General features: G+C 33.9%; 3 protein-coding genes across 3 annotated transcripts; all 3 read right to left on the reverse strand.

Annotated features, from left to right (window-relative positions):
- Positions 1-1,933: 1,933 nt before the first annotated feature.
- LOC123204353 (putative disease resistance RPP13-like protein 3) lies at positions 1,934-2,239 on the reverse strand. Its single transcript, XM_044620958.1, has one exon. It carries the CDS (start codon positions 2,237-2,239, stop codon positions 1,934-1,936), a length of 306 nt encoding a protein of 101 aa, XP_044476893.1.
- Positions 2,240-12,249: 10,010 nt separating this feature from the next.
- Positions 12,250-13,050, reverse strand: LOC123204354. Its single transcript, XM_044620959.1, has one exon. The coding sequence runs from the start codon at positions 12,964-12,966 to the stop codon at positions 12,250-12,252; it is 717 nt and encodes a 238-aa protein (XP_044476894.1). The 5' UTR covers positions 12,967-13,050.
- Positions 13,046-13,684, reverse strand: LOC123204355 (ankyrin repeat-containing protein BDA1-like). The gene has a single exon (XM_044620960.1). The coding sequence runs from the start codon at positions 13,682-13,684 to the stop codon at positions 13,046-13,048; it is 639 nt and encodes a 212-aa protein (XP_044476895.1).
- Between the last annotated feature and the right edge of the window lie 832 nt (positions 13,685-14,516).

Here is a 14,516-nt window from a genome sequence, read left to right on the forward strand (position 1 = left end):
AATTATAAATAAGCTAATAAATTTTCGAATGGATAAATTCTATTAAATATCATAATAACAAACAAAATAGCTGTAAAAATAAGTGTAGCTAAAAGCGCATTTCAACGTGTTGATCTACTCGCCTCCCCGCCTGCCCCATTGTTTTTCCTACCTGCAACACCCCAAAATAAATATATATGAGCTATAAAACTCAGTAGGCCTTTAGAATAAATTCGATATCTCTTATGGTTATTCTCGATGGAACTTTACCATCACATGCGTCATTGACACACTCGGCTGGACGCCCATCTCAGGTGTCTCTTACGCCAACGTATTAGGGCATCCATCTCAGATACCTCTTATTTCATGCTTCTCAATTTCGAACATCCATCACTGATGTTGTTTACATAATTACCACAAAACCAGTTAATAACTATTTTTTTTTTTCATTAATTGAAACCGTGACGTCTCATCAAACTGTTCAAACATTCACTAGATCAGGACGTCTCATCCACTGATCTCTAATTACGAGTGATGTTATTGATTCAATTAGTATGATTATATTATCCCATGAATATATATATATATATATACACATAAAATTAATCTGGAAAACAGTCTACAAAATTAATAATCAAGACCATATATGCACATAAAATTAATCTAGAAAGACAGTCTACAAAATTAATAATCAAGACCATAAATTAATCATCATATAACTTATTCTATCCATAAAACTAGTTAATATACTTTCTGTGATTTAATTAAAATGGTGCAGGTGCAATATAGTAAGTGTGGATGCATGCACAATATCCTATCTACCCAAAATAACTTACACATGCTTAATTCCTTCTCCTTTTCTTTTATTTCTTCTTCATCCTACAGACTACGTAATTCAAGTTGGCTTCCTGGAAAGAAGATGACGGTAACTTGCATGTTCTTTCAGATTTCGCTTCCTAACAGTTTCAGGCGGTGACTCAGTCACAACACCACTACATCGGTTCCGTGCAAGTGCGCCTAGTGTCTACTGCCACGCATATAATAGTCGAGCTCTGTTTATTTATCAAAGATCCATGATCACTCTCTCTCTAACTCTCAAACATCAAGACATCCCGTAACTAATCATCATCATCAATATTGTACCCTACCTCCTCATAATACAAACATATAATCACACACACATAAATATATAAAACCAACTTTCAAAATCTAGTTTACGACATGCAAAGTTTTACATGGAATTTATGGCCTACCTCTCCTCCGGCGATTACGTCGGTCTTCACGTGGTAGTTATCTCCCCGTCTAATTCCTTTCCTGGTTGACAAGCAACAGGTTCAGCTCTCTCCCTTTTTGACCCAAAAGAATTGATTTTAAGAAAGGAAAACTGTGAAGATGTAAACTATAGCAGCCAGAGAGAAAAATGGCTGTTTTTTTTCTTTTCTTTATATAAGGAAGCAGCAAAGTATTCGCCCCAGGAAAGTAACCGCTTTAAAAAATAAAATGAGACGTTTCCCTTTCTCTACCCCCATTTTTCGGCGTTGATATCACTCCAAAACGCCTCCAGAACAAAAATCATTTGCGGCCTTAAATTCCCATATCAGTGTCTTTTAAAACTAAACGTGTAAATATACATATATTTAATTCGTATATTTAAAAATATAGCAACGAAATGCTCTTTCGAATTCTCCCTTGATGTATATAATTTCTGGATACAAGCATATACACACAATTTTAATATTAACAAAATAATGGGACAATGATAACGAAATAACTAAATTATCCTTTTTATTAATTTGAAAATATTACAATACCGTACACTTCTATCAGAGGCATCTTTAAGCCTACCTTTTAGTCTTTCGATCTCTTTGCCAATGCCATATAAATCGATCAGTTCCTTGGCTTTGCTGCAAAGAAAGCAACAAATCTTCTCCAAGCAAGTAAAGAGTCCTTGCCATCATTCTGAAATACTCGCTTGGTCGACACTGAGCGTATCTGGAATCCCTTCATCGTGGAATTTGACAATAATTTCATCCAAGACATCCTCACAATCGTAAGCGATGTCCATGATATCAAGTACCCACCGCCGTTTCGTATCGTCCTCAACTTGTTTTTCTTGTGCATCATTTAAGAAACGACGCAACCATTCCAACTCTTTCCTCAGAAATTCCACTTCGCCTTTCCCTCCTCGCAAGAACTCTACTTCTCGGAGGACATAGTTCCCAAGCCTGTTAATCACAGATGACACCAAAGCATCAGCCATGCTTGACAGGCTTTTCTTTTTATACTATCCAGGAAGATTCAAGGAGGAATTTGAGGTTTGGTGCTTTAACTGACCGACGAGAACTCCTTTAAATAGAGTTGATTGTTTTTTTTTTTTTTTCATTATTAATGTGGTTAATATGCAAAAAGTTTGATTTATTTTTCGTACTGTCATTTATTTAAGTGTTATTATCGAATGGGAGGACAAGTTCTGAAATTGCACTTGACAGGTTCAATTATTTAAGTGCTTTTATTTAGACTTCCCACCACCTGGTTGAGATAATAGTGTTTTTCTACTGTTCCTCTACTATTGATGTTACAAATGAATGTTGAAATAATGATGATGCGGTGAAAGACGGCTAAGATAATGGCGATTTCGGTTTTAATAAATCATTATTATAAATTAATTTGCACAATTAAGTTGATAATTTATAATTAATTAAAATGATTGGTTATATATATTTTAGTTTAATATCACTTAATTAGATAATATTACCTTATTTTATATGAATAAATATATATATATATAAATAAAATATTACTATTTTAAAGAATTTAGAGTCAGGGAAAATGATTCTGGGTCTCCATTACAATTATATATTTTTGACATTTAATATATCGACTTTTTTTGGGTCTGTGTGCTTAATTTGGATTCTCAAAAACGGGCTCCCATATTCTCTAGTCATTATCATGTCGACATCTTTGATGGCGCTTTCGTTTCATTATGCTGTTCTTGAAACTTTGAAGTTGAGGAGATATATAATTTCCTTCTTGTTTGCTATTTTTCTGGCTGTAAGTGGAGTTGCAGCATATTAATATTGTATCCCATATTTATTAAATTCCCAATAAATGGAGCTCAGACGGCAAAGGCCGGCGGAGGAATCTACACCTGGGAAGCTTTCAAAAGGCTGAGATGTGAAGCCAGCTGGTGAATTTATATGAAAAAAATTTTGTAAATATTACCAGGATATTCCATTTTGTGAATTTCTTTTCATTGGCTCTAAGTAAAAGATATATTTTTGAATGATTGATAAATAAAAAATGTGTTTTGTCATTATTATGATAATTTGGTGGTTATAACTTACTAGATATCAAATAAACAAACTTGAATAAGAAGAAATTTCACAATATAACACATGTCAATTATGTAGAATATCTAACAACATAACCGTAATCTTGTTTTTTTTTGTCTCATAGCAAGGAAACTAATACCACTTCCAAAACTACCTCTTTTGTCTATATATGCAAGTGGGCAATATTTCAAATATTATATCTATCTGGATCCATTATAAATATTAAAATATTTTAGATTTCGGTCAAGTAAATTCAACTTTACACCAATTACAAGAGTTATTTATCATTGATAGTTGTCAATTATTTTGCTGGGAAAAGAATTATTTTTAATCCAAATTTTAGTTTAATCTCAGAATTATATTTATGATAAATAATAAATTTAAACATTCATCTTTAAACTAACTTAAATAAAGAAGAATCTAACTTTACGATGATGTCCATAAAATTTTCATACAGAGAGAAAATGAAGGCGGAGAGAAAAAGAATAGTGATAATAGTACTGAATTTCTCATTATTCTTTGAAAATTTGTTTGATATGTTGAAATTAATGCACAAAGAACTTAAATTTACAGAGTAGAGGATCTATACTTCATATTTATAACATTTTCCCTTGTTTTATTTTTTCATCAAAAACTAAGACAATTCATTATGAGAATCCGTAAAGTACTGGCTAATTGATTTAAATATATTTTTTGTTAGTAAAAAAGATCAACTATTACAATTATCAGTAATTGATTATTCAGAGAAGCTAGTTGTATATACATATGTTATTTTAATATTATTTTTCTTTACTCGGAATCATGATACATGAGGAAATGTTTTTATTATAGTATAAATAATAAAAATGCATGATGAATATTTCATTAAGCTAAGGATTTAGAGACCTTTGTCACGGACGGATTGGTGCGGGTGCACGGCGGGGCTGTCACAGCGCAAATCAGTGGCAGCAGGCGGTATGACCGCGGGTTCAGCTTGCCACAGTGTGAATACAGGTCAGAAGCAGTGCAGCAGAGCTGCCCAGGGGGCAAGGCCAGGTTTGTACGGCAACTCAGCGGACGTCGAGCCCATTGTTCAGCAAGGCCAACGGGGGTGTTTGGGCCAAGGAATCCAGCAGCAAAGGTTCTGGAGTGTTCCATGATATTTCAGCAAAATATCCAAGGTAGTCCAAGGGTGTGAATCCGATGGCTTGCAAAGTGTAATTCTTATCTTTAGTACCTGGGGCAGCCAGCTGCGGGGAGCTGTGCTATGGGGAATGTAAATTCATTGTACATGGGTAGTTATTCGAGGGCATAGGGAAGATGCCTATATATAAGGCTTCATTGTGTGGTTTGTACTCGAGCAATTGTTCAATTAATATAACTAATATTTTTCAGCATATTGCTTTGTCTTAAATCTTTGTGAGGAATCCGTGTGTGTATTCTTGAATTGCTTCCGCTATTCACCAAGCGACGCGACTGTTTTGGGGGTAGCACCGGGGATTAAGGCTAACTTAGTGCAGGGGTTGCTAAGTGCCGCACAAGTTGACGATGGGACAGTTAACCTCTGGCATCTTATCTTGTATATATGCTGGAGAGTACATGCTCAGAATTTTGCCCTTTCATTCCCTTACGGCTTGAAAGACACTACCCCTGGGCGCGTATGGAATGAAATGAAATAAATAGATGAGTGGGCAGATTTCCAACACGGTTTCCACTTTTATTCTAACAATCTAAAGTTGAATGTTGAGTATTCAATATTGTCATTTTGTTTCCATGGCAATATGTTCTGTTTCGGTGGAAAACATTTTGATAGAAAATTTTTTTAGTAGTTAATGTTAAAGACTTGCCAATGTACCTCTTGGATGCCCTGAAACCCTGCTGACTTATTTAATCTCTTATTTGTAAGATATGAAAGTGAGACTAACCAAGAGGCACTGTTAACTTGAGTGGAAGTGTTAACTTGAGTGTGGATCTTCGAAAATTTATATAAAACCTGGGTTATTTCATATTGTTTAGGAAAAACTAGGCGTTAGTGCATAAATGTGCGTGCAGATCTCACAATTTGAGTTAGTTTTTTTTAAATATCTTTTTTTTAATTAACGTTGTGATAATATAAATTTCTTTTGATGAAGAATAGGTATATGAGATCAATAAAGTAAATACTTACATAATAAAAAGAAAGAACATATATAATTTATCTTAGTTTATTTAAAACCAAGTTATATTCAACAGTCAATACTATTTAATATTTTTTCATTTTTTTTTTTTATAATGAATGTATTTATTATAATAATATTATTATTAACATATAAGAGAATAATACGTTTATTTATATAAGAATCATTTCTAAGTTAACTCCTATTAAAATTTAATTACTAAAAAAAATCTTGATAGGACTTTTATTTTTTAGGGAAAATTTAGAACAACTCCTTATGATATAAACTCAAGCCACAAATATCACTTTATCCACTACATGATAAAGAGTAGACAGTCAAACATCATTTACGGGTTTGGATGATTGGATGATTAGTAGTAGACTCTGTATGCGTCCATGTATAACCTTAAAGACAAAATGGTTGTCAATTTCAACATGTTGAATCTTCTCGTTGGAAGTATGAAGCAAAAATAGTCTTTACTTGATCATCTCAGTCCACCAAAATCCCTCGAGTATCTCCTCGGATTGGTTGTTTCAAAATCTTTCTAGTTTAAAAAATTCACTTTTCCATTGAGAAATGCTTCGACCATGAAGTTTAGAACCCAACAATCTGAGAGCTAACAGACTGCCTTAAGCATTGTTCACTGCTTTGTATACAAACTCTTCATAATAGTGTGCTAAACCTTGGATGGCCTTTTTTTTATTCATTATAATGTAATAATCTGTGACAGGTTCATTTGTTTTTTTTTTTTACTATCATTAATTTAAGAACATTTTTTATTTAATTTAAGCACAAGTTGGACTTGCATACATCAGGTTAATTTGTTTATTTTAATGTCAAACCATTCACTAAAAAATAGTGTAGTATAGTATCCAATAAAAAGATAGAGTAAACTCGTTTGAAAAAGTCAAAACTTCATAAAATAAGCATGTTTGAGAGAGTAAAAGACCTCAAAAATCAATAACCATTTATAATGTTATTCAAATACTGTCTGTTTTATAATCCTTTTGCTTCTCTTAAAAAAAAAATAAACAAACAATATCCTTAAAAATTAGGATATAATCATCTTAAGGATTAATAAAATTAGTAGAATATTATAACTTTTAAAATAAAAGTTTGGGTTTAAACCTTTATCATACGTACAAAACTTTGATTTATTTGAGTTTATTTGTTTAACAAATACAGACGAATCTCTAATTATAAAAAAAGAAAATATATATATATTAAAAATAAATTCTAATCACTTTGGCACATTGAAATAGTAATTAGTTGTTATGTAATTTTTTTAATTCTAATAATTTACTTATTTAGAATATTTTTATTGTTGTGCAGCGGAAATATAAAACACAACTTCTATGCTATTGAATATAATAAATAATTAAAGCAGAAAATAAAATGCAGAAAAATAACAGAAAGAGAACACAAGTATTTACGAGGTTCGGTAAATGTACCTACGTCTTCGGCGCCGTTGACTACTTTCACTATCTCCAAAGAATAGTTACAAAGAAAACATAAACTATTAGAGATCCCTAAATAATAGGATTCTCTCAATACAATTGTATCTGACTACAACTGTCTTAGGGATGATTTTGAACTAAAACCAAGGCCTTTATTTATAGCCTTTGGTAAAATACAAAGAGATTAAATTAATAGATGTGGGACATAAAGAGCCACTAATTTCAACAATCTCCACCTTGGCGATTTAGTGAGTCCCACCAAATTTCCTTTATACGATCTTTTTCAGCGACGACTTCAAATGCGCCTTTCGACGCAATTTAAGCTTACAGGATGTTGATCAAGTTCAAACAATGATTGAACTTGATCGTTGTTACCACCTTGGTAATCATATCTATAGGATTCTCAGCAGTCTCAACATACAATAATAGATAAATGAAAAACCCATCTTGTAGCCTGCGAAAATATACACAATTATCATACTTGCTTCTTGTGTACCTATGCTCCATCATAAATTGATCAAATCGCCTGTACCACTGTCTTGGTGACTGTTTCAGTCCATAAAGCGATCTCTTCAATTTGCAAACCCAATTCTCTTTATCAGCAACCTTAAATCCTTCAAGCTGAGTCATGTAGATTTCCTCTTCCAAATTACCATGTAGAAATACAGTTTTCACATCAAGTTGAACTAGTTCAAGATTCAATTGTGCTACCAAGGCCAACAAAATTCTAATAGAGGAATGTTTTACAACTGGAGAAAATACCTCATCAATCCCTTCCTTTTGAGCATAACCTCTTGCTACCAACCTTGCCTTGTAGCGAATATCTTCTTTGTTAGGAAATCCATCTTTTCTTGCATACACCCACTTGCACCCAATTGTCTTCTTATGTTTTGGCAATTGAACTAACTGCCAAGTTTCATTCTTCTGAAGGGATTGTAATTCCTCATCCATGGCTTTCTTCCACTTTTCAGCTTCTAGACTTTTGACTGCTTCTTTATAAATGGAAGAAATATCATCATCTACAATTGGAAGTGCATAGGCCACCATATCAGCAAATCGAGCAGGCTTACGTATTTCTCGTTTTGACCTATGTGATGCAATTGATTCATGTTGCTGTTGAGGTTCTTGGGTTGAAACCTCTTCATCTTCACTTTCCTCCTCTGCCACTGGAGTATCACTATCATTTTCAACAACTCTAACTGGGTTTATTGTTGTGATTGTCTTAAACTCCACCTGTTGCGGAATACACTCCACCTGCTGTTGAGTATCATCAATCTTTTTTGTTACCTTCTTTAACATGGCAGATTCATCAAAGGTAACATCCCTACTGTGAATGATTTTCTTCAACTTTGGACACCACAGACGATATCCTTTCACTCCAGAACTAATCCCCATAAAGATTATTTTCTTAGCTCTTGGATCTAATTTAGACTCCCTTATATGATAATAGGCAATCGAACCAAACACATGTAAGGAATCATAGTCATTAACAGGTTTTCCAGACCATACCTCAAGGGGTGATTTCCCTTCAATTGCAGTAGATGGTAAACGATTAATGAGATGACATACATATGTAACAGCCTCAGCCCAAAATGGTTTGCCCAACCCAGCATTGGACAACATACATCTAACCTTCTCCAACAAGGTTCGATTCATGCGTTCAGCCACCCCATTCTGTTGTGGTGTTCCTTTAACTGAGAAATGACGTACAATACCTTCAGCCTGACAAACTTCAAAAAACGGATCACTGGTATACTCACCACCATTATCAGTTCTTAGTCGTTTGATCTTTCTGCCAGTCTGAGTTTCAACCATCTTTTTCCATTTCAGGAAAACACCTAATACGTCATTCTTCTTCTTTAAAGTGTACACCCATGTCCTTCTAGAAAAGTCATCAACAAAAGTAACAAAGTAGTGTCTACCTCCCAAAGAAGCTATTTTAGTAGGTCCCCACACATCAGAGTGAACATAATCCAAAATACCTTCAGTATTATGAATTGCAGTACCAAATCTTACTTTTGTTTGTTTTCCCAAGACACAATGCTCACAAAAATCTAACTTGCAGGTTTTTGCTCCTTTCAATAAGCCTTGTTTCACCAAACTAAACAAGGTCTTTTCCCCTACATGTCCCAAACGCATATGCCAAAGTCTGGTTGTTTCATCATTTACATCTTTTCCAGATATTACAGTTGCTAATCCAAAAACTGTACCACCATTATAATAATACAAGTTATTTCTTCTTGTACCTTTCATCACTACAAGGGCACCAGAGATAACTTTCAAGCCTCCATCTTGTATTGACACCTTGAAGCCTTTGGATTCCAAAACTCCCAAAAAGATGAGATTTTTCTTCAACTGTGGTACATGTCGAACGTCTGTCAGAACTCTAGTTGACCCATCATTATTCTTCAAATGGATTGAACCTATCCCCTCAGTTTTGCAAGGACTATCATTGCCCATGAAAACAACTCCACCATTTAGTTTTTCATAACTGAAGAACCATTCCTTGTGTGGACACATATGATAAGTGCAACCTGAATCTAGAAGCCATTCATCATACTGAGATGTTGTTGGTAGACTTACTAGAGCAAAATCTGACTCATCTTCTTCAATTTCAGCTACACATGAAGCAACTTTGGTCTTCCCCTCATCTTTCCTTTGTAACTTCGGACAATCTTTCTTCCAATGCCCCTTCTCTCGACAGAAAGCACATTCATCTTTACTAGGTCTTTTCTGAGATCTACCCCTTCTTTCTTGCTTTCGACTTTGACTTCGTCCTCTTACAATAAGGGCTTCAATAGTTGTCTCTCTATTCTCTTGTTGATCTTTCTTTCGAATTTCATTATTACTCAAAGCAGCACATACCTCATCATAAGTTACTTTCTCCTTTCCATGAAGTAATGTAATGCTCAAATGATCCAATTCCTCAGGAAGAGATCTTAGTAGAAGCATTGCTTTATCTTCATCTTTGAAGGTTTCATCCAGGTTCAGTAAATCAGCTATCAACTGGTTAAAAGTATCAGTATGATCACCTATACTTGTACCAGGTTTCAATTGAAGACAGAACAATCTCTTCTTCAAATAAAGTCTATTCTCATTGCTCTTCTTCATATACTTGTTCTCTAATGTCTTCCACATTTTACTTGCAGACGTCTCTTTCATGAATGGATATTTCTGCTCTCTACAAAGACACGTACGAATTGTACCACAAGCTTGACGGTTGATCCTCACCCAGTCTTTGTCATCCATCTTCTCTGGTTTTTCCTCCTCTAGAGCTATATCAAGATTTTCTTGACACAGGGCGTCCATCACCTCACATTGCCACAAGCCAAAATTGTTGCGGCCATCAAATTTTTCCACATCAATTTTTGCGGTTGTCACAATTGTCTTTGTTGATGTCGATGCCATTTTCTGCTGACTACGATTTACTTGGTAGATAGTTGTTCAAATAACCAAGTTCCACAAATTTATATTCAATAGCTAGAACAAAATTACTATAACCTAGGATAGTAGTAAGTGCCCAAAAAATGATAATATATGCACCAGGAAAGTACCCAGGAAAGATTAGTGGGGACAAAGCCTCCTTAAAAACCAGCCTCCTTAGACAGCATTTTCCTAGACATGCACATAACCATATAAATAGCTACTCACTATCCTAAACCTAGGCTCTGATACCACTTGTTGTGCAGCGGAAATATAAAACACAACTTCTATGCTATTGAATATAATAAATAATTAAAGCAGAAAATAAAATGCAGAAAAATAACAGAAAGAGAACACAAGTATTTACGAGGTTCGGTAAATGTACCTACGTCCTCGGCGCCGCTGACTACTTTCACTATCTCCAAAGAATAGTTACAAAGGAAACATAAACTATTAGAGATCCCTAAATAATAGGATTCTCTCAATACAATTGTATCTGACTACAACTGTCTTAGAGATGATTTTGAACTAAAACCAAGGCCTTTATTTATAGCCTTTGGTAAAATACAAAGAGATTAAATTAATAGATGTGGGACATAAAGAGCCACTAATTTCAACATTTATAATATATTATATCTTATGATATTATATATTATTTCCTATTATATAATTATTGAATTTCCTTGTATGGATTATTGTTTCCTTATTTAAGATGTCTGTATAAATTCATGGTAAAGAATTTAGAGTCAGAGGAAATGATTTGGAGTCTCCGTTACATTTATATATTTTTAACAATTAAATTCATTGGTTTTTTTTTACGTCTGTGCTTAACTGGATTCTCAAAATTGGGTTCCCATTTTCTCTCGTTATCATGTCGACGTCTTTGATGGCACTTCCGTCTTACTATGCTGTTCTTGAAACTTTTAACTTTAGGAGATATGTAATTTCTTCATATTTGCTATTTTTCTGGCCGTAAGTGAAGCTGCAGCATATTAATATTCTATCCACCTGTACGGGCATGATCCAGTCTCTTAAAGATTTTGATACCAGAAATTCAACCAACTGTGATTAACCCGTTTTGTATTCTTCAATTCACATTTTTAAGCTGCAGAATAACGGTGAAAATGTGAATTGTTACAAAACTAATAGTTAGACTAACATTCATGCTTCAAGTGAAAATAAGAACATCACTGAATTGCTTCACTTAGGGTCAGCAAAGAAGCTGTTGATTGATGGCATAACCTCCAGGGCCCTGGTGCGGACGAATTTTCTCAGGAAGTGCTTAGAATACTTTTCTCCCTCTGCAAAGTTCCCCCAATCACATGATGACAAATATAACCTGTTTACTTAATTATATATACAAAAATATATATACGTAATTTTATTAATTTTATAATTAGCTTTGAATGCTTCCTAATTTGTCATATTTATTTAAGTAGTCTTAATCAATAATTTTAAAACCAAATCAAACCAAACCAAGCTAAACTAATTGATTCAACCAGTTTGATTAAAATTTTAAATTTTTTTAAAATATTAATTATTTTTTTGAAAATTTTCAATTAAATTAATCGAAGTATGAATCAGTAAAATTTCCCAATTTTAAAAACATTTATATGATTTTAAAAACATTTATTGCACAGATCGAGTGATACTCAATAGACAAATTCACCTGTTACAAGACAGCTGGATAATAAGCTATATCCTTACAATAATCATCTACTAAGTGTTTTAGGTGATTGAGTTGAAATCCCATTGTAATGGTGAAAGAAACAACTTCATTAAATATATTAAAAGCACGTGCAAAAATAACATTACAAACAACATTGCCGACTCTAACAACAAAACATAAACAAGCGGCAGCTACCAATAAATTCACTTTTCTTCGTAGGTTCCTAAGTTTACACCTTACGTAGTAGTATCTTTTTAAGGTTTGCTTACCAAACGGTTAAAAACAAATGCTGCAACAACACCTGCAGCCAGACAAGTGGAAAGCAGAAACTCTGCAAGGGGCCATTTGGTGAAGTCCACAGTTTCACGCATAGAAGAATAATACGAAGCTGCCATGCAACCTATCATTGCCAAACTGAAATTTTCAAATGGAAGCCCAACTACGAGAGCCGAAATCATGCACAAAGACGTAAAAAAAGCTAGACAATTAGCTGTCAAAAATGTTAGTTGGCCTTGAGACCTCAGAATCATTTTCCCTGCTTGGTGTTCAGAAGGCTCTGTGCTAGCGTTGTTGGCTGCTGGCTGCGGATTGGAGTTATCTTGCCAAAATCCTCCGGGGGGGCTCAATGCAGCTTGATAGGTGGCTGTGACTACCAATACAGCTACCACAAGTAGTATGTTTCGGGTTTCAAGAGGAATTTCATCAACGTATCGGTAATCCAGACCAGAGATTAGCCGAATATTTTCTAAATACGATAAGCCACCTGACAACTTCTCGACTAGTGAACTTTTTTGTGAAGGACGATGGAGTTGAGATGCAGTTTTAGCTTCACTAGCAAGTAGAATGTCCCCAACTGCTGCATCTACCAAACCTTGACATTGGCGATGGTTGAACATGTCCAAAGCTGTCAAGCCTTTACTGTTCCTTTCATTCACTCCCATATATGGAAGCAACAGCTTCACCATCTTCATTATTGAGGAGAAAATGAAATATTATATTAGAAGCTTATGTAAAGAAAATGAGAAAGAACATCGGATGCTTACCTCAGGTTTACTTGCAGACAGTATGCAATGCATTGTTTCCTTCTTCGTCCTCCCTGCTCAGGATCTCCAGTTTGTAGACGCGTCGAAGCCATCCTAACAAGACTTTAAAGGCTTTGAAGCTCCCGTTTTTTATGGCGACATGGACAGCAGTTTCAGATTTAACAGTCAAATCTTCGATTGATGATGGAGAAACATGCAAAAACTCAGCTAAGCTGGATTCGTCGTCCACTTGAGCTGCATAGTGCAAAGGAGTAACCAACCCCATTGCTTTAACACGGACAAGCCCACTGTCATGTTTAATCAACCAAGTTATAAGTTCCTGGTACTCCCGCTCCAAATCTGGATCACGAGGATCCTGCCCTTCCTGCAGGTGCTTCCCTTCCAAAGCCAAATGGAGGGGGCTAAGCCCTCGTTCGTCTCGCTTCCAAGCAAATGATGGCTTTAAGTTTACTATTTCCTTAGCGAAACGGATCTTTCCTTGGCTTACAGCTGTGTGTAAGGGAGTAGTCACTAATGGTATCTTTTCAATATCCTCCAAAACATATAGATCCTTTGTGAGTTCTGAAAATAATTTATCGACATCTCCTACCGCGGCCAGATACTGTAACCCTTTCAACCTCTGGTCTTCCAAGCTGTTGATGCTCATTCTACAATTTTTCTTCGGATTTAGGGTAGTTAACAATATTGCAAATCTTGTAGTACCAGAGAATAAGGAATGCATTCTCCATTTTTATAGAGAACTTGATACGGGCTATCTTCTTACTGCTCAAAAAATATATTTTCTCTGATTTGACATAAATAATATTTTCTTATAAAAAATTAAAATTTGTTTGAAAATACTCATGGTTTAATGTTGAAACAATAATTTTAACATCCATTATTTTTTTACATAACTCAAACAGTTAAAACATAATAATTTAATCATTAAAAATTCATGTATTAATCTTTAAAATTTTTGTATACTTTTAAAGTATTATATCACCCCAATAATTATAATATAACATTTACATTTATAATTTGTTATATTTTGTTCAATCATTTAATATATAATTATCAATGTTTAAAACTATTGGGTAGAATGATATTTTAAAAATTAAAAAAGATCCGAAATTTTTTCTCCAAATTTCCTATTACCTTATGGTAAAAAGACCCTAATGTTTATGAAAATTATAACTCACCCTCTAATATAATTTGCTTTTTCACCTAAATCTTAGGTTTTTAAATATTTTATTAGATAATAATTTTATTTTTATGATAACTGAAAATTCTAATATAAAAGTAAGTATTTGTATTTTTAAAATCTTTGTAAATAAAAGTTTAATAATATATTAAGCCTTGGATGTGAATAAGCCCTTTGGCCTATTTTTTATTCATTATAATGTAATTAATATGCGTCAGGTTAATTTGTTTTTTTTTTTAGATCATTAATTTAATCACAAGTTGCATGAGGCAGGTTAATTTGTTTATATTTCTGCTCG

Source organism: Mangifera indica, chromosome 20, assembly GCF_011075055.1.
Source record: "Mangifera indica cultivar Alphonso chromosome 20, CATAS_Mindica_2.1, whole genome shotgun sequence".
Lineage (NCBI taxonomy): Eukaryota > Viridiplantae > Streptophyta > Magnoliopsida > Sapindales > Anacardiaceae > Mangifera > Mangifera indica.